The following is a 19561-nucleotide window of genomic DNA, read 5'->3' as shown; positions in this document are numbered from 1 at the left end:
TGTGTCTCCCTCTCTCTGCCCCTCCCCCACTTGTGCCCTGTCTGTCTCTCTCAAAAATACACTATAGACATTAAAAAAATTTTTTTAAAAAGAAAAAGAAGCAAAGGGTATGAACAGATAGTCCACAGAAAAGGAAATACAAATAGACTTTAGATACCTGAAACCATGTTCAACCTCAGAGTGACAGAAATGAAATTTACCAGGATATCCCAATACCCTTTGCTGACAGAGAAAGATTAAAAAAAAATATATACATATAGTGACCACTGCTTGTTGCATTTTTCAACCCCAAGATCACTTGCCTTTACTCCCTGAAGATTTTACTGCTGCATCACTACACAAACTCTTGGACAATGATCCTGTCATAACGCTTGGTGGTTTCAGTATCAATATAGATAGATAGTTCTTCCAAGACATTCTCCTCTGCATTCCGTGGGCATCACTCCTCCGGTGACCTTGTCTCTACCTTCCCTTGGCCACATCTTACTGATAAATGTAATCCCTGAATAATCCTACCTACGGACAACCCACGGTCTCACCATCTTCTAACCTCCAGCTCAACCCCTTTCTGGTACCTCAACTCCAAAAAATTGTTTCGCCCCATCACAGAACCTGCATGCCATGTGTCTTGCTTTCTCTTCACCCGCCCATATTCCTCTCCCTATCTAGCTTAAATTCCTGGTTCCATTTTCGTAAACGCCCTTTGCATACTCTTTTCGCTCTCTTGCCCTCTCGGGTTTCAATACACTCACCTGGCAACCCCCTAATTCTGCTTCTACACAACTGCTTACCTGTTCTGCACCTGCCCTCTCATGTAGTTTAGCGTGGCTGGAGAAATTTCTCACTTATGACCATAAACCTGAGGCAGGCCCTTCGTAGCTGCTTGGTAATCACATGATGTTTCAATGGTTCACTCATCCTCCTGGACAACTATTTCATGCCCTACTGTCTCCTTCTCCATCCTTATCCTTCACTGTTGACCTTGCTTCTCCTTACACTGAGAAAACAAAGCAATCAGGAAAGAAGATGTCCTGATTTGCCCACTTCCGGGTCCAGGCTCTCTGACTTCCTTGCTCTGTCCATTGAGAACTGTCTGTGCTCCCAGCTAAACCAGTCCTCCACCCATGCATGGGATCTCATGTCCTCTGCTGACTAAAGGACATGGCTTCAGCAATTTCCACCTCTATCTCTCCTGTAGCATCGTTTCCCCCTTTCCTACTGGGTTCTCTCTTCAGCATATGAAGACGCTATATTTTTTTCTTGACCTTTTCATTTCTCTAATTTCTTTATTTTAATTTTTAAGAAATGTTTATTTTGGGGTGCATGGCTGGCTCCGTTGATTGCGCATCCGGCTTCGGCTCAGGTCTTGACCTCACAGGCGAGTTCGAGCCCTGCAACAGGCTCTGTGCTGACAGCTCAGAGACCGGAGCCTGCTTTGGATTCTGTGTCTCCCTCTCTCTCTGCCCGTCTCCCGCTCTCTCTCTCTCTCTCTCAAAAATAAACGTTAAAAAAAAGTATTTTATTTACTTACTTTGAGAGAGAGAGAGAGAGAGAGAGAGAGAGAGAGAGAGAGAGAGAGTGCAGGTATGCATATGTGAGAGCAGGGGAGGGGCAGAGACAGAGGAAGAGAGAGAATCCCAAGCAGTGAGATTCTGAGCAGGGAAGCCTGCCCCAGGCTTGATCCCACCAACCACCAGATCATGACCTGAAATCAGCCAACAGTTGGTCACTTAGCCGACTGGGCCAAGTAGGCGCCCTTCTGATCCCTTTAGAGCAAAACCAGAGTTCCTCTGTTCACTGCCTCTAGTCTCTCTTCTCCCATTCTCAGACACCCTCCTAACAGACTTCTGCCCCTCCACGCTATTGGAATAGCTCTTGTTCAGGTCACCAATGTCCCCCTCATTGCAAAATGTAATGGTCAATTCTTAGTCTCCATGAGATCATGACCTAAGTGGAAATCAAGAGCTAGCTGCTGACTGAGCCACAAAGGTGTCCCTGGAATGTTTTCTTACTCAGACTTCTAGGACATTCCACTCCTCCGACTTTCCTTGTACTGCCTTGGCTGCTGCTTTTCATTCTCCTTCGGTGGCTCTGCATCTCCATGACCTCTAAACACTGGATAGCCCAGATTCAGTTCTTGGACCTCTTCTATTTTCATTCAGCATTGATTCTCTTAATGACTTCATTCATTCATTCATTCATTCAGATTTCTATCTGCAGCCTGGACCTTTCCCTTGAGATCCATCATCATGTTTTCAGCTGCTTATCAACCCCCCTGGACATTTAACAAACATCTTAACACCAAACTCCTGACCTCTCTCCTCCCAAACCCACTCGTCCTGAAATCTCTCCTCAGGAAATAGGAACTCTGTCCTTCCGGGCTGATCAGCTCAGAAATCTTGGATGTGTCTTTAACTCCCCTCTCTCTGTGTCACTTTGTCTCTCCTCCCGTAACAGATCCTGTCAGCTCTGCCTATGAAATTTATCCAACCACTTCCTGCCTAACACCCCGTCTATAACAGCCTCCGCTTACCCTCACCTGGATAACTGTACTGGCTTCGTAACTCAACTCCCTGCCTCCCCCGTTGCCTCCTACAGGTCATCTGCAACACACGAGTCAGAGTGATCTTGCGAAAATATAAATCAGGTCATCTCATTCCCCTCCCAAACCTCTCCTGCCTGCCCCCCTATCCCCCGCCCATGGCTTCCATGCCATTCAGAATAAAAGCCAAAGTCCTTATAATGATCTATATGCAACCTACAAGGCCCTGTCTGCATGGTCTTACCCGCCTCCTCCCCCACCTGCTGGTTCTCTGACACCACCTCCTCCCATGGTCCCTCTTCCTCCGGTCACCTGCGCTTTCTCGCTCCTCCTTAAATGCATCAGGTACGCTCCTGCCAAGAATATTCTTCCCCTGGATTCAAACATGGCTCACTCCCTTACTTCCTTCAGGCCTTGGCTCAAATGTCATCGTTTCAGCGAGGCTTTCCTTAAATACTCTAAAACTGCAATACCCCCTTCCTGGGCACTCTCTGATCTTTCGTGACGTTTGCTTTTTCTCCTTAGCCGTTACCACCATCTAAGATAATATCCATTTCACTCATTCAGTTCGTGTCCACCTCCCCTGCTAGATCATAAGCCCATAAACACAAGCATTTTTGTCTGTTTCAGTCACTGCTTAATCCACAGAATATGGAAGAGACCCTGGCACAGAGTGAATATTAAAAAATGTATATTTGTTGAATGAATAAACAACATATTTAATTGGCCAGAGGGTGGGCAACAGGCGTTCTCAAAACTGCTGGTATGAATACCAACTGTGTAATCTCCACAGAAGGCAAATTGACAATAACTATTAAAATTACAAATGCAGGGGCGCTTGGGTGGCTCAGTCAGTTAAGCGTCTGACTTCAGCTCAGGTCATGATCTCATGGTTCATGAGTTCGAGCTCCGCATCGGGCTCGTGCTGACAGCTCAGAGCCTGGGGCCTGCTTCAGATTCAGTGTCTCCTTCTCTCTCTGCCCCTCTTCTGCTCATGCTCTCTCTCTCTCTCTCTCTCAAAAATAAATAAACATTAAAAAAATTACAAATGCACATCTCCCCTGACCCAGAAGTGCTGCTTTTAAAGTATCCTTCGTATAAATGCATGTATGTGCAAAGTGACACATGGAGAAAGTAAGCCACTGCAGAATATTTTATCCGCGAAAAGGAACGAAAACAGCCAAACTGTCCAGCAATGGCAGACTATAAGAAATTATAGCTTTTCCATCCCATGGAATAGTTTGCAGTGGCAAAAAAGAAGAAAGGAGACTTCTTGTGTCCTGATGGAACCTCCCGGATACACACGTTTTTTAGAGAAGAGAAAAGGAGCTGAAAAGTACAGTTGGTGTGCCACTGTTTTTATAAACATAAAAGGCAAGGTACAAAAAGAATATGTATCTGCATTTTCTCATCTGTGTGCAGACTATCTCAAGAAAGATGCCCAAGAAACTGCTAACAACGGTTGCTTGTTTGGAGGGCAATGGGTGGGTGAGACGCAGAGGTGGGAGCCTTCCCCCCTCCCATAAACTCTTTTAAACCCGAATTTTTGCTCCTGTGAATGGTTATCTATTGAGAGGAGAATAAGGAGAATAATTCAAAAAGAAACAAAATAATTTTTAAAACATCGTGGTGGCAGCACGCATCTTTACACGTATCACCTTGACAATCCTGTGACTGAAACCCAGCAAGTATGTCCCCACTTTTCAAACGAAGGAAACGGAAGTTTAGAGACGTCAAGTCAAGCAGTGCAGGGGTAGAATGGGATGGGGGACTGGAACCCTGCTTACCCTGCCTTTCTCTTGCCAGCCCCTCAGTCCTCCCAGCCCATGTTCTGGGCTCTGGTTCACTTCCTCCAGCCCCCACCCCCACCCCCGGCTCCCCAGAGTGGTGTCCTTCCACAGGGACCACACTCCTAGGCCCAACCCCAGAAATCTACCACCGGGAGCTTCGCTCAGAGGCCAGGGGTGGCAGCTCCCTGGAGTCTGACAGTTCGTCTCTGCTTAGAGCCACCAACAGGAGGGTGGGTGTGCCACCATGCCCCGTGGCTGAACCCAGCCCGCCCTGGCCCCCCAGGGCCTCCAGCTTGTACCTGTCAATAATGACCGGGTCAGAGGGTGTCTCGTTCCGATTGCCACAGCTCTTCCGGTCACAGCACCGGCTGGGGGAAGATGAGGAGAGAGGGAAGGAGGAAAGGGAGGGAAGGAGAAGGGGTGTGTGTGTGTGTGTGTGTGTGTGTGTGTGTGTGCACGCGCGCACCAGTTCGCACACATGCTTCAGGATGAGGATACTGATGTCCTGTCTCTGACTATGGAATCCCTGGCCCAGGGGACTCATTCCCAGGAGACTGGGGGAGAAGGAAGGGTCTTCGTGGGGACCTGGAGAGCCCAGTCCTGAATGCAAGGTTGGGTGGGGAACCCTTGTCCCAATGGCATGCTGCTCCTGGCGGATGCAGGAAAAGCAGGCTGCCAGCCACCTACAGGGTCTCTCCCTCTCTCTCTCTCTCTCTGGACACTTTTTATACACATAGAAAAGAGCTCAAACTGGAAGCATGCAGCTCATAAATTTTCAAAAAGTGAACCCACCCATGCAACCAGCACCCGGACCAAATGTGACGATGTGATCAGAGCCCCAGAAACCCCCTCATGCCTCTTCCTTGTCACTACTCTTCCCAAAGGTAGCCAGTGTCCCAACCAGATTTTTGAATACTATTCTCTTTTCCATGCATGAAGAACTGCCTCTCAGGACCCTGTATGACTGGCATCTCCGGAGGAGACCTTGCCTAGAAATGCCAAGCTCTGGGGTAACGAGGGAAGGGGAGCCAAGAGCTGTGCCCCCACCCCGCCACTGCCCCGCCCCCCCTCCCCACCCCGCTGAGGGAGCACCCTGAGGTTCACCTAGGAAGCAGCAAAGTTTCCTCTCTCTAGCTCCTGAGCTAATGCGGGAGGCCCAACCCTGCCCCTCCCCTCCCCCCAGCAAGCCTCCCCTGAGCTTTATTAGTTAAGCTTTCCAGTGGTGGCAGGAGGCCTCTCTTACAAAAACACTTGGCGAAGCCACATAAACAGGCCAGGCTAATGGGGCCTCAAGGACCCTCTCTTCAGCCAGCACTGTGCTCAAGGGCCTCCCTCCTCCCTCACCGCCTTCCCCCATCCGGCTTCCCTAGGGAGCTGCGAGGAGGAGGAGGGGGTGACAGTGGTCAGGGGCAGGGCCTGGTGGGGCCCGAGGGGCAAGGTGCAAGTGACCCAAACCTTCTCACCTGCACATGATCTCATGAGTGAGCAGCACTCGGCACATTTCGGGGTTCTTGTCCTGCCCCTCATAGATGATGGCCTGGGGGGAGAGGGGAAGCGCACAGGCTCGAGGGGAAGGAGGCTCCTCTCAAGTCCAAGTGGAGGGAAGAGAGATGAGCCCTGCCCCCAGGGAAGATCATGCCCTCCAACTTGCTCTGGGCCTCTGGGGCGCCCAAGAAGGCAAAGCAGGAGCTGGGATCTGGGCCAAATCAGGACCACCACAGTGGGGGGCGGGATGGGCTAGAGTGTCACGAGGTCGGTCTACAGATTCTGGTTGTCCACAGGCCGCGCTTTCCAGAGCCAGCTCTGTTTGAGGCCGGGGATGTCCCCAGACCACAAGGACCAAGGTCAAGTTGTTGGTGGGGTAGACACACTCTTTCCTCCACTGTTTCCATGCCCCTAGTGGACCTCTGCCTCCTGCTCAGAGGCACTGTCCCTCTGGGCTCTCCGTATCGTGTCCTCAGCCCAGGCCCGCGTGTCCCCCTTGCACTGTTCTATCAGCCTCCCCATGGGTCCCCTAGCATCCGCTCTGCCCCGAAGCAGGGAGTGCGAGCTTCATAAACCGCAGCTCTGGCTTCCCACTTTCTAACCCTCTGCACCTCCTGGCCAGCCCTCACTTGTGGGGTCCCTGTCTCTCTGGACCTCCTCCAACCCCTTCCACATTTGTCCCCTGCACGGTCCCATTTGCCACACTGCCTGGTCTGCCTCCCACACCGCGGTGACCGCAGGCTTTCTAGAAATAAACCACTTCTTCCTCTGCCCTGGGATTGGGTGGAGGCTACTTGAAGACTGTGGGAAAGCCCGTCTCCACCTTGCATTCCAGGCCACTGACTGGCCCATTTGTGACACAACCCTGCTCCTTACCAGCACTCACAACTTCTCTGAAGAAGCCCTGAGTCTTGGGGCCCTGCCTTTGGCAGGATCCACAGGGATTGACTCAGATTTCAATTTCCCCAAGCTCCTTATGCTGGCCTCTGAGCCTCCTGTGACCTTCCACGGCAGCAAGGCACTAAGGATCTGCAGTAGAAGCTCTGGGGTCCCACCCGGTCCCCTTTCTTGGACCAGTGCTCCCATCCCCCAGCTGTGGTTAGTGTAGGCTGCTAAGGGCTTTCTCTTGAGAGTTGCCCTCAGCACATAGGAGCTGCCTAGCCTGGAAATGTCTCAAAGGTTACACTCTCCCCTTGGGAGTGGTCCACAGCCAACGACTGACTGATACAGGGTACATAATCCTGGCCTCCTTGCCTCAAGGGGGCACAACTCGGGTGCCATTCCGTCTCTAGAGCTCCCTGCAGATCAGACTGAGGCTACACTCCATCAGGCCGAGGCTAGACTCCAGCTGGGACCACGTCCTTGCTGAGCCCCGCTCAGCCTTCTCTGTCCTGCTTCCTTCTCTCCCCTTCTCCTGAGTGCTTCTCCACGGCTCCCCAATAAAGCTCATGCACCTGAATGCCCCTCTAGGCTGGGCTTCTAGTGGAGGCAACCTAAGAGCCTTTGTACAAATATTACCTTCTTCCAGATTGCAGGGCAAGGCCATGCACACCCTCCTGCCGGGTGGGGGCTGGACCAGTGGGGAGGAGCAGCATGGGGGAGGCGGGGGCAGGGATGAGGATTCACACTCAAATGGGGTCCGAGAGGAGGGCGGGATGGGCCTGAGCATCCCCTGGGCTGGCTCACCTGCTTGGACATGGAGTCAATGAGGCGCACATAGAGGTCCTGCTCCGTCCGAAGTCCTAAGGGTGGGGAGGTGGAGAGGGCTTGCTGGGGCCTCCGATGACGCCACACCCTCCCCACCTGGAGCCAGGCCCTCCTCCGCCCGGAGGAATGGGGCCTTCTACGTCACACAAGGTTCGGGGATCCTAGACCTCCTCTGGGCGTCACTCACCATTGTTATACACCAATCGGAGGCGGTAATGGATCCCGTTGTTTGTCTTTTCAGCCCCAGGTTCCTGCAGGGACAAGATGGGGAGGATGCTTAGTGTTCACGTGGATCCTCCAGCCTCCCCTCAACCCCCCCCACCTCATCCCACTCCCTCTCCCTCCCTTCCATCCATTCCACCCCCCTCTCTGCCCGCCCCTTCACGGGCTATCCATTCAACTGCCCAGTGGGAGGGGGTTCCGGGAAGCCCTCCCTCCCCACCCCATGCTCTGGCCCACGAGCCTCTCACACGGTCCTTTTCCACGAAATCGATGAAGGCTGTACGCTCCACCTCCACGGGCTGCCCCTGCCGGTCATACATGGCCAGCACGAAGTGGAAGAAGTTGGATTTCCTGAGGTTGGAGGGGGGCTGCTTCTCAAAATGTGCGCGTGCCAGGCCCACGCCACTGCGAGGAGGAAAGGAGCTGGAAAACCACCGGAAGTGCCCTCCGGAGAGAAAGACCCCATCGCCTCCGACCAGGAAGGTGTGCTGGTCAGGACATGGGTCTGACATGGCAAGAGTCTGGGCAAGAAATTAGATTGGATGGGCCCATTCCACCCTTGTCTTTGCCAGAGATCTCAGTTCTAGACAGGGCTCCCCAGACGGCGGTCACCCTAGCCTGCTCTGCTGGCGACAAGTGTCACAGCAGGAAGCAGTGGAGGCAGATTTCCCCCTGGGCCCCACATTTTGAAAGGCTGATCTCTAAAACCACATATATGAGCGGCCAATCTAACTGACCAGAGGCTCCTGTGACTGCCCTTTAGAGCATCAGGGGGCAGCTAGGAGGTTCTGGAACAAACAACCCACTGTACCCCAGCCCGTGACATGAAACTGGTGCAGGACCACTAATCTGCCCAGCCCACAACCTGGGCTATGTCTGAAGGCAGGGGGTGTCCTCCGTAGGTATATAGGGACCTGCCTTCACACTTTGGGAAAGATACACGCTGGTTCCCTTGGGCAGAAGGACCTTCTGGTCTAGCCTTGCCCAGACTTTCTCCTGGCTCATCAGAAACGGTTCCTAGAAGCAAGGCCTGGGTGAGAGCAGAGGGAAAACAAAGGCCCTATTCATCAAGTACTTCCTCAGCCTCAACGACGTACCAAGCACTGGACGCATGGCACTGAGTGGGGCCAGAATTAAATGCCTGGAAGGGAGGGAAGACAGATACAGAGAGCTATAGCACAAGGCACAGTGGTGGGTACTCCCCAAAAGATGTTACTATGCAAAAAATCTATAGAGGCAAATCACTTCTGTCTGTGAGAGGTGAGGGAAAGCCTTCACAGAGACGGTGGCTGTTCCCCTGGTTCTTGAGGAGTGACTAGGAGCTCGACAGTTGCAGCAGGCCAAGGAGTAGAACAAACAGCATGAGAAATGGTTGTAGGTGTGAGGGTTGGTGTCACTGGACCAGATTTTAGATTTTAGATTTCTGGATTTTTTTTTTTAACGTTTATTTATTTTTGAGACAGAGCATGAATGGGGGAGGGGCAGAGAGAGAGAGGGAGACACAGAATCTGAAACAGGCTCCAGGCTCTGAGCTGTCAGCACAGGGCCCAACGCGGGGCTCGAACTCACGGACCACGAGATCGTGACCTGAGCCGAAGTTGGATGCTTAACCGACCGAGCCACCCAGGCGCCCCTAGATTTCTAGATTTTAGAAAGTGAAGTGAAGAGAAGAAAAGTTGCATTGGTAGTGCCAGACTGCGGAGACACAAAAACCAGGCCATGGAGTTTAGACTTTCTCCTCCGGGCCACTCTTAAAGAGAGTGTTCCTTGGGTCTCTCGTAGCTTCAGATCCTCCTTCTCCAAAAGGCGGCTGTGGCCACAGTCACCAGGAAATGAGGCTTCGTGGCGTGCACAAGTGTATGTGGGGGGCCCTGGGACACCCTCCAGGAACGGACCTTACTTGACTTGACTCAGGCTGGCGTTCCCGCGTGTGGTAGCCAAGATGGTGCCCCATGATCCCCTCCTCCTGGCATTCGTGCCCTTGTGTAGTCCCCTCCCAGACTGTATCGGGGTTGGTCTGTGTGGCCAATAGAATGCAGCACAAATGAGAGCATACGATTTCCAAGGTTAGGTCATAAAAGACACCGTGGCTTCTGCCTCATTCTGTTGGATCAGCCACACAGGGCAAAGCTGGCTGCCATCTTGTGAGGACACTCAAGCAGCCATGTGGAAGGTCTACATGGAGAAGACCCAAGGTCTTCTGCCAGCCCTCAGCTTGCCAGCAGCGTGAATGAGCCACATTGGAAGAAGATCTACCAGCCCCAGCAAAGCCTTCAGATGACTGCCGCCTCATAAGAGGCCCTGAGCTGCCCCCTGATTTCTGACTCTGAGAAACTGTGTGAGATAACGGATGTTGAGGGATGTGGTTTGACAAATACAAGGAAAGGCCACCAGAAGGTTCTGAAGCCAGGCAGGGCTTAGAAGATGATGCCTGTGGGGAGGGTGCAGTGGGGTGGGAAAGAGAAGCTGCCCCAGGGATGCCGATAGGATGAGGGTGATGGTGCTGGGATATCCTTGCAAAACCATAATATCTGGGATATCCTGGCTTGAGAGCCTCGTTATGTTTTTACTCATATATATTCAGGATTTTTAAAAATATTTATTTTGAGAGAGAGCGAGGGCACTGTGCACACAAGCACACGCAAGGCGGGGAGGGGTGGGGCAGAGACGGAGGGACAGAAAGAATCCCAGGCAGGCTCTGTGCTGTCAGTGCAAAGCCCTATGTGGGGCTCGAGCCCAGATCCCACGAACCATGAGATCATGACCTGAACTGAAATCAAGAGTCGGACGCTTAACCCACTGAGGCACCGAGGCGCCCCTCCTTCTACATATTATGGTAAATACAATGAAAGGACCAGTGTTCCACCTCCTCAAGCCTACTTGAGAGCTTCACCGTTCCATGTGAAATGCTGATTTCAGAGGCAGAAATGATGGTCTTCTTTCTCTCTGATCAAGGAGTTGGAGGAGGGCCACCCACACCTTCTCTTCCTCACCAACCGCTTGTCCCTTTCTGCAGGGATGTTCCCCCTCCAGCTTCCCATTTCCTCAGCCTTCTCCTCCCCTCCCTTTCAGGCTGACGGTCCTTTCAAGTCCTGGCCTTGACCCTCCTGCTTCCCATTTGCCAGAAGCAGGGATGCCCGAAGAGCTTTGATCACAGCAGGCCCTTGATTACTGTTGATGCATATGCTAATGAGGCAGCAACCCTGACCCCAGGACCAGTTTAGGGGTGGTGGGAGGAGGTGCTCCCAGGGTCAGGTTCCAGGACCACCTGAGGGGAGAAAAGGCAGAAGGGTGGGCTTGTGGAGCCCTCCCCATCACTGTGCCCTTTCTTCCGTCAGCTAGCCTAGGGAAGGTGTCTAGAAGGCTCTCAGGCAGCAGGGATGGAAGGTCCAAGGAGAGGGGCCTTAACAGACAAGGGGTGGATGCCCAGCAATAACGCAATCCCCTAGACCACTCAGTGTACCCTTTCTTCACAGACACCCCTGCACTTCCAGGCCAAGAGTAAATCAATGATGCTGGCATGCATCTCTCTCATCCATCCCTCTTGGCAAATGTCAGTCAGTCCCGGGTCCTGGCTGCCTGCCAGCTCCTGCCAGGCTTCTAAGGACCAGACCTAGGAAGTCTGGCCCAAGTCCCAAGCCAAACTCCCTTCACGGGGCTGCCCTCCATCCAAGAGGGGATTCCTGGGGAGAGAGGTCAGGAAACCCAGGGAGAGAGAAGAGAGCAGGTCCTTCTGCCCCCTGCCTGGGGCCTGTGTACCAGCACCCAGTGCTGCCAGCTGGGGGACACAGAGCAGCTGCACTGCCTCACGTACCTGTGCCCTACCCCAAAGTGGGGTCAGGTTCAGTTCCATTCCTGGGGCAGCCCAGCATCATCATCCCTTCCCCACCTTGCTTAGCAGGTCTGAGGCACCCGCCTCTTCCCCGGCTCACAGACATCCAGGCAAAACAGTGGGACAGGTGGCTAGTTTACAGCTCCCGACAGAATTACTATCAGGTGAACAAGGACAGAACAATATGAGGAACAGCTCCAGCCCCCTGCAGACCCGGAGAGGACCGCAGAGTGGGCGAGACCCCTGCTGGGCACACCCAGGGCTCGCTCCTGGTCTGTGAGTGTCTGCAGTTCACCCTGCTCATACTCTGGCTGGACATGTGAGAGGGTCAAGGTGAAATAGAATAAGTTTTACTTTAAAGGCATTCCGGTATTTCCTATGAGCAAGAGACAGAGAATGACATAAGGGTCAGCACATCAGCAAGAACGTGAGGTAGGTCTGGACTATCCTTCCTTCTCCTTCCTGGCCCCCCCCCTGCACCCCCAACACGCAGGAGGTGACCAATCAACATCCCGAAGTGGGAGTGCAAGCCCCAAAGGGAGAGGGGTGGGAGGGGTCAGGAGAGACTTTTGCTCTTGTAATGAGGAAACAAACCAAGATGAAAGAACACAAAGGAAGAAAAGAGAGATTGACTCAAACTCAGAAAACAGACATGGGGGGGCAGGGGTGCAGAGAGGTCTGAGAGCCCCTGCTGGGTGCAGGTGGGCTACCGGTGGGAGGTGGGGCCACTGTCCGCTCTCTTACTGGCTTAGAGACAGACAGATGTGGATGAAGGCCAATGTCTCTGATTCTGTGGTCTCCAAGATGGGGTTGCCCAAGATCGCCACCGGGATGTGGGGGGAAACTACAGGCATGAATCCTTTATCTACAAGAAAGAAGGGCAGCAGGAGTAGAGTCCCTGAAGTCTGGAGAGGCAAGGCTTCAAAGGCAAACAGTGATTCCAGGAAACACTTGGCCAGGCTGGGGAATGAGAGAGGGAAAGGCACTCCCTAAAGGGTGCCTTATCAACAAGTTACTGCCCTGGGCAACTGCGGCTCAGGAGGCTGGGAGCTCTGGAAACAGTCTCGAACAGGTGCTGCAGAGTTATCTGCCGGAGGGCTGGAGGAAGGAGCTGGGGTAGTCATCCACCAACTTCAGCCATTGGCTGAGGGCTCCCGGGGCAGCGTTTCTAAGGTACTTTGCGGCCTGGTGCGCAAGCGGGCAGAGCGGGCCCTGGCAGCCTGCGGAGGTTCCGGGAGGCAGATGCCGGCAGGGGAAGCAGACCCTTTACCAAGGGTCCAGAGGGGATTTGGCTGGGGTACCAACTACCAGCCATCGGGAGGCCCTCGGTGTGTTGGAAGCCGGTAAAATTACAGCCCAAGGGACTGAGTGCAACTTGGCGGGTAGGCCTAGGAACTGGCTCACCTGGTGCCTGTGTTGCCGGAGCCTATAATTCAGAGACATTTCATTCACTTAGCATCGTTAGTGCACAGAGCATGCCGCATGGGCGCCTTTTTCAGATAAACGCAGCTGAGTGACGAAAACAGCCACGTCGAACACTTTTGTGAGGCTCCAGAAAGAATTACCCATCTCTTGGCTTTCTTCAAAAGACTGTTCTCGACAAAATGTTCAGAACAGTTTCCTGTCGACTCTGGAGTGGGCTGAGGTGGCGGGGCATTTGCTCTTGTACTCAAGACCCCGGATGTGGGGGGACAAAGGGCTCGTTTTCATATTCCCGCGAGGGCCCACTTCGCCCCCTTGCCAGCTTCTGTTCTGGAAACAGCCCAGAAGTTAAAGGCGGCTGGGACAGAAGAGCTCTGGTTGGTGCGGCTCCTTTAGGGTCTGAGGACACCTGCTTTGTAGCAGGCAGGGATGCGCGTGGGCTTCCTGAGCACTGTGCAGGAAATCCAGGTTCAAGCTGACCCCGAGGACAACCTGACCCTCACAGCTGGGGCCATTCAGGTGGCCTGTGCTTTAAAGCACGTGGGGGATGCGTGCGGGGACACGCTGGGGGCTGCAGAGTTGTCCGGCTGCCGTTGCTGGGGCCACAGCGGCCCCCTGCAGATGCTCCTTGGCCAGGCTGAGTGGGGTGCACCCTTCTCGAGGCAGCTGCTGGACCCTGCGACAGCTTTCCAGGGCAGAGAGCATCTCACAGTCTCAGCTGTCTCCTCGGGAGGTCACCTGGGGCTCCTTACGTCCTTGACTACACGCTTATAATAAACACGAGCAATCTAAAACAAGCCTCCCAAACCCTCAGAGGACGAGGGGCCGAGGCTGGAGTTTGGCGTCTCCCCAGAGACACCTCCTCCCGCCTCCCCCCGACTCGTGCCCGCCTGGACAGGCCGAAGTTCTGAGCAATGTCTTGGCTTGGGCCTGATCCACCTTGGAATCTGGGGAGCTGGGGAAATGGGGACAAGCCCCGAAGGGATCTGTAATGGGGGGGGGGGCTTTTAACCTGCCCTCCCCCAGGAGGTGTGGAACAAAAAGCATGTCTCCTGTATCTCATCCTTTTGCCTCCCCTTTCCCTAAAGTCTCTGCTAATCGCAGTTCTTCTTTTCCCCATCCTGGCACCGCCGCATGGGTCTCTCCTTTCTCTGCGTCCTCTCTTCCTCCAAGTGTCCCGCTGGCCCTGCTCCCTGCAGGCCCCCACCTCCCCGGGGCCCCTTGGGACTGCTGATAACCATCACGCTGGGGCCGGCACAAGATCTGTTGGCTGCGCCCTGCCCGGCCCAACATGCCCAGAGCCCAGCTGTGCCACCAAACAGGAAGATAAAAGCGGCAGCTCAAGGGGGCGCACACACCTGGACGGTGTGGGTACCGGGAGGACCCCGAGGCTCTGAACCGTGTCCAGAGGGGTCTGCGGGAGCGGAGGCTTTGGGGCTGCTTCGTATCCCCTGCTCCCACTGTCCCATTCCACTGCTTCATATCCCCATTCCCGCTGCGGCATCGGCTGGGCTCACCTGCCACGGGAAGATGTCTCAACCACCGGGGGTCCCCCAGTGAGGGGGCAGGGAGGGAAGGGGTCTCACTGGCCAGCTCTCCCACCCTTCCTCTTGCCCACCCTTCCAGCTGTAGGGCTGCCCACCCTGCTTCTCTCTGCCCACTCCCTCGCCACCCACCCACAGGCCTGCCTGCCAGGTCCCAGGCTGAGGAGCGGCTATTAATTATTAAAGCAAACAAAAGCATTTCCTAGCAGGGAGGCCAGCCTGCAGCTGCTTACAGGAAAGGCAGCCCCAGCTGGCTTCCCTCTCAGGGCCTGCCTGTGTGCTGGGACCAGCTCAAGGGGGAGGGCGGGTTTGGGTCTCACAGGGGTCTCCCTGGGCTGCCGCCGGGGCCGCGCACCTCAGTAAGAGGACATGGTCTGCAGGGTCATCCGGGGCACACGGGCTGGGGCTGGGACCTGCGGCTTAGAGATGAAGTCACAGCGCTGGCCAGGAATCCTTGCGCAGAGCTCCCCACTGAGAAGTTCCTGCCAGCCCTCTGCACCCGACTTCCCTTCCCTCCCCTGTTGCCTCTCCAGGGCAAGGGCACGGAGCCCCTCTTTTCTCCCTACCCCTCTTTTGCTCAGGACTTCCTTCCTCTTGGCAGAGAGCCTTCCTTACCCATCTGGGCAGGTTCTGGGCCTTCTCCACCCCTCCCTTCTGTACAGTTTGGCTGTCCCAGTACCCGGTTCCTGGAGTCAGGTGGATCTTGGGGTCCACCGACGTGGAGAGGGGAGCCCAGCAGAAAGGGATTTGGGAACTTTCTAACATCCACTCCTGTGTCCTTCAGCAGATCCTCGTCGGCCCCCCTGCTGACTGCTCTAGCCTGTCCTGGTGCTGAGGACACCAGGATGAATAAGCCACTATCCTGGCCCTAAAGGAAGGCACAGGCTGGAGGGGCACAGGCTGACTGATACTGCGGCCAGTATCCTTAGGCAGCACTAAGAACTGTGCCTGAGGTCCGGGTGGGAGGGTGCAAATGTTGGAGGTGCTGGGGTGAGGGGTGGTCCCCGAGACCATAAGACTTTATTCAGTGGGTTTTGTGCATGCTGGGGCCAGGGGAATTGTTTCAAGAGGCGTTGTTAGATGCCATGTATCAGGTCAAGGGCTCCAAGGGAGTTTGGGGCCAGACGGAGATGAGCCTTGAGTGCTGAATACCTGGGAGGAAGTAGGGGTGACTGAGGTTTTAATTGGAGAGGAACAGAGTGGAGAAAAGTTCTTTGGAAATATTGCTCTGGTCCCCCCAGGGCATGGTAGATGATTTGGGGGGGGGGGGGGTGAGAGACTGGGCCTGGAGCAGTGGGCTAGGAGGCTGAGGTGGTGGGGGAGGAAGGTTAACCTTCAAACCTGGGAGGAAAGACGTGGAGGGCAAGGGAGTGCTACTGTGACAAGTTGACCTCTGACTGTGAGGAAACGTCTAGAAGCCTTGACAATCAGGGGGCTGTGGGGCAGAGGCATCAAGGACACTGTCAGATCCCAAGCAGCCTTGGGGAAGAGTGCTCCTGGGCACGTTTCCCAGAGGTGCGACGGGGCGGAGCTGGGCAGAGGTTGAAGAGGCAGGGGCAGAGAAAGGAAGGTTGGTTGTTGCTGTTTCAGGAGGGAAAGACCAGAGCAGAGGACTGACTGGGGACCAAGACACAAACTGGAGAGACGGGCTGCTGTTAGAAGAATGAGGAGAAAGGTTCAGCGTGCTCCCCTGTGGAAGGAGGTGGCCCAGAGTCCCCCAAATGGGGGCAGGGGCTCCCAGTCTGTGCCCCGAGGCCCAGAAGTCTCTGGACTTGCAGAGAAGGAGCCCAGGCCTGAAGAAATGCCCCCTCGCCAAACTGGGGAAGCCTACTGAGTCCCAGCAATGTGGCCCTGGGGACTCAGACTGGACACCTCAGTGCCACTCAAGAATGCCCGCGTGCAGATGACACCCCTGCTGGTCGGATCCCCTGGCAAAGGGCCTCATCCCTGCACTTCTGTAACTACACAGGCTACAAGTGCATTGCCTCCTTGTGCATCTGCTTCCCTCTCATCAAATCTGCTGGCTCGAGACAGATGCAGAGGGGCAGGTGGGAGAGAAATAAGGGACTTACACCCCCGAGGCCCCACTGGACCTCTTCACCCACTCTTACAAGGAGCTCTCACCACAGCTGATGGTGGAGAAAAAGAGGGAGCCCCCATTAAGAAATGGACCACCGCAAATTAAATAAAAAACCAGAACCAACAGAAAAACAGGCAGGATACAGAATTGCATACACAGCCCGGGGGGCGGGGGGAATGTGAATGGGAAAAAAGATGGGAAGGAAATACACTAAAACGTTACCGGTCGTTGTATTAGAACAGGTGGGTTTTGGTTTGCTACTTACCCATTTTTCTGAAATATAGTTATATCATGAGGAAAGCTATGTAAATTAATTCATCGGCAAGACCCTCTCCTCTTGAAGAGATGAGTTCCAGAGAGAGCCGCCCCCCCCCCCCCACCACCCAGCACTCCCTCCGACAATCAGGAAAGGACAGGGGTGCAGAAACACAGGGCTCACTTCACACATGAAACAAGGTGTGTGTCTGTAAGGGCTGAGGTTCCGGTTGGTGTCCCCTGAACAGGCTTGGGGATGTGAAGGTTGGGGCAGGGTGCCAGACCTGCTCTGCCCTGGCGCCCCCCCCCCCCCCATCAGAATCCCCTCAGGCTGCTGGACAAGTAGCTGTTCAGACCCCTGGGAAGCCCAGCTCCCAAGTGCCCTGGGGGTGTGCAGAGGCAGCACCTCCTTAGTCCCAACCACTGAGAACTCCCGGCAGGAGAGCTAACATCCCCCTCCCAGCCCCAACACACACGCACCGCCCACAAGCAGGGGCACAACAAGTCCGCGGTCCAGGTGTTATGAGGAACAGGTCAACAAACCTTTTAAACTTCCTTCCCAGATCCAGGAGTCCATTCCCCACCCAGGCCCCCTGCCCATACTCCTGCAAAGGCGTCAGAGGAGATGGGCATGGGTGCTGGGTTCCCAGGGACCCTCTGCCTCCCCCAGGACCACCAGGAAACCACTTTGAGGAGAGGCGGGACCTGAGCGCCCTGCCCCAGCCCCAGCCCCAGCCCCAGCCCCAATCATTCAAGCCAAGTCCACTGCCCACCTCGCTCCTTCCCTACTCTTCAGCCCCCAGCCGCTTCTCTGGCTCTTGCACACCCCCCTCCTTCAACTCTGAGGGGCGTGGGAAAGCAGAAAGGGGGCTGGGTTTTGTGCCTTTCCTGGCAGAGAGCCGCGGAATTGGACAAGGAGAGGCAGTGGGACTGCCCACGAAGGAGGGGTTGGCTGTTCCTTGACGGCCGGTGGCTGTGGGGCATGGCTCAGGGACAGCAGGCAGCGGGGATACCTTCTACTGTAGAGCCGTGGACCGCCCGGCCCCGGAGCGACAGTCAGAAACCAGAAATCAGAGCCGGGACCGCGGCAGAGGGGGCAGAAGCCCCGCCCCGGCCCGCCCCACAGCCTCAGGAGGAAGCAGAGGCACTCGGGGCAGGGTGGGCAGGAGAGCTTGCCGGCACTGTCCAGAGTTGGGGGCTCCCCCCCACCCCTCGCCCCAGCAGCTCAGCAGGCTGAGCGAAGGCGGCGCGGAGCACTCCAACCCGAGCGCACTGGGTCGCGTCCGAGCGCTTACCTCTGCGCCGCGGTGCTGGCGTCCAGGATGCCCGCGCCCTGCATCCAGGAGCGCACCGAGCCCAGGCCGGCGGGCAGCAGCGGCTCCTCCTTCAGGTTCAGCCCGCCGCGGGGCAGAGTGTCCTGCGCGGGGAACATAAGGGCGCGCAGTCGGTGGGCGCCCCCGCCGCCGGGAATGCGGTGCCGCCGCGGCTGCGGGCGTCTCGGCTCGGCCCGACCCGACGGCACCGGGCGCCTCCGGGAGCTCAGCGCAGCGCCCAGTCCCCGCGTCTCAGTGCGCGCTCGCCTCTCGGGCGCTCCCTCGGAGAAAGCGGGTCCGCGAGCGCCGGCGCTGTCCCCTCCCCTCCCGGGGCGCGGGGCGGGGAGATGGAGGGATTCCCCCGCGGCCTGAGCGCCGGCGGGCGGACTGCGAGCGAGGCGGGGAGGGCGGGAGCGGAGCCGGCACCCGGTCCGCGCGGAGGCGCCCCAGAGGCGCGCTCTGGCGGCTGCCCAGGGCCGCGGTCGTCGGAGGGGGGGGGGGCCGAGCGCCCCGGGAGCTGCCTCCGGCGAGGCGGGGGCGCGGGGCCGCCCGCCCTTTCCCCCTCACCGCCCCCACCTCCCGCCCGCCCGCGGCGCCGGCGCGGGGCGCTGATTACCATCCGGGAGGCGGAGGCTGCTGGCGCGGAGCTCGGCGGCGGCGGCGGCGGCGGCGACAGCGGCGGCAGCGGCGGCAGGAGCAGCAGCAGCCGCGCGTCCCGGGGAAAGGCAGGGGCAGCGCCGGGCCAGCAGACGCCGCCGCCGCCGCCGGCTCCCCGCGTGCCCCGGCGCCCCGGCCCTGCCGCAGCCCCGGGCGGCAGCACCTGGAGCAGCAGCAGCAGCAGCCCGGCCGACTCCCCCCGGGGCCCGGTTCCCGCGCCGCCCCGCCGCGGCCGCCGCCGGCCGCCGCTCCCCGGGGCCTGGCCGCGGGCCCGGGCCATCCCGCCGCCGCCGCCGCCGCCGCCGCCGCTCCCGGGGGAGCGGGAGTCGAAGGGAGGGAGCGCGGGCGGGAGGAGGGATGGCGGGAGCGGGCGGGCCCAGGGGACTGGGGGCCGGGGGAGGCGGGGGCGGGGCGGCGCGGCCGGCCGAGGGGCGGCCGGGGACGTGACATCATCGGGGGAGGAGCGGCTGGGCCCGGGCCGCCGCGGTGGGGCGGATCCTGGCGAGTCGGTCGCCGGGGCTGGGGGCTGCGGCCTGGCCGAGGCCGCGGGGAGGAACGCGGGGGACGGGCGGGCCCCGGGAGGCCCGGGCTGGGGGGCAGACGGGGCTGCGACGCGAGGGAGCCAGGCCAAAGCCAGGGGAGCGCGCCACGCCGCCCTCAGAAAGCTCCGCCGCCTCGGGGTCGCCGCGGGACAGAGCTCGGGCTTCTGGCC

At 56.9% G+C, this 19561-nt stretch overlaps 1 protein-coding gene across 2 annotated transcripts in view; it reads right to left on the bottom strand.

The window, feature by feature from the left end:
- Positions 1–19257, bottom strand: part of EBF4 (EBF family member 4) — a 58295-nt gene extending 39038 nt beyond the window's left edge. The window contains exons 1-7 of one of the 2 annotated variants that reach the window (XM_053890390.1): positions 18809–19257; positions 18175–18296; positions 7995–8151; positions 7712–7775; positions 7504–7559; positions 5796–5869; positions 4632–4700 (exon numbers count right to left, since the gene is read on the bottom strand). In XM_053890390.1, the coding sequence (XP_053746365.1) occupies positions 4632–4700; positions 5796–5869; positions 7504–7559; positions 7712–7775; positions 7995–8151; positions 18175–18296; positions 18809–19129 (863 nt within the window). In that variant the 5' untranslated portion in view covers positions 19130–19257. The remainder of the gene's footprint in view (positions 1–4631; positions 4701–5795; positions 5870–7503; positions 7560–7711; positions 7776–7994; positions 8152–18174; positions 18297–18808) is intronic. The other variant, XM_053890389.1, reaches the window with a different exon arrangement.
- Positions 19258–19561: the final 304 nt, after the last annotated feature.

The sequence above is a fragment of the Panthera pardus genome, unplaced genomic scaffold, assembly GCF_024362965.1.
Source record: "Panthera pardus isolate Hobbes unplaced genomic scaffold, ASM2436296v1 HiC_scaffold_25, whole genome shotgun sequence".
In the NCBI taxonomy this organism is placed as follows: domain Eukaryota; kingdom Metazoa; phylum Chordata; class Mammalia; order Carnivora; family Felidae; genus Panthera; species Panthera pardus.
Note: the sequence above shows the minus strand (reverse complement) of the source record. Positions and strands in the feature narration are given on the sequence as shown.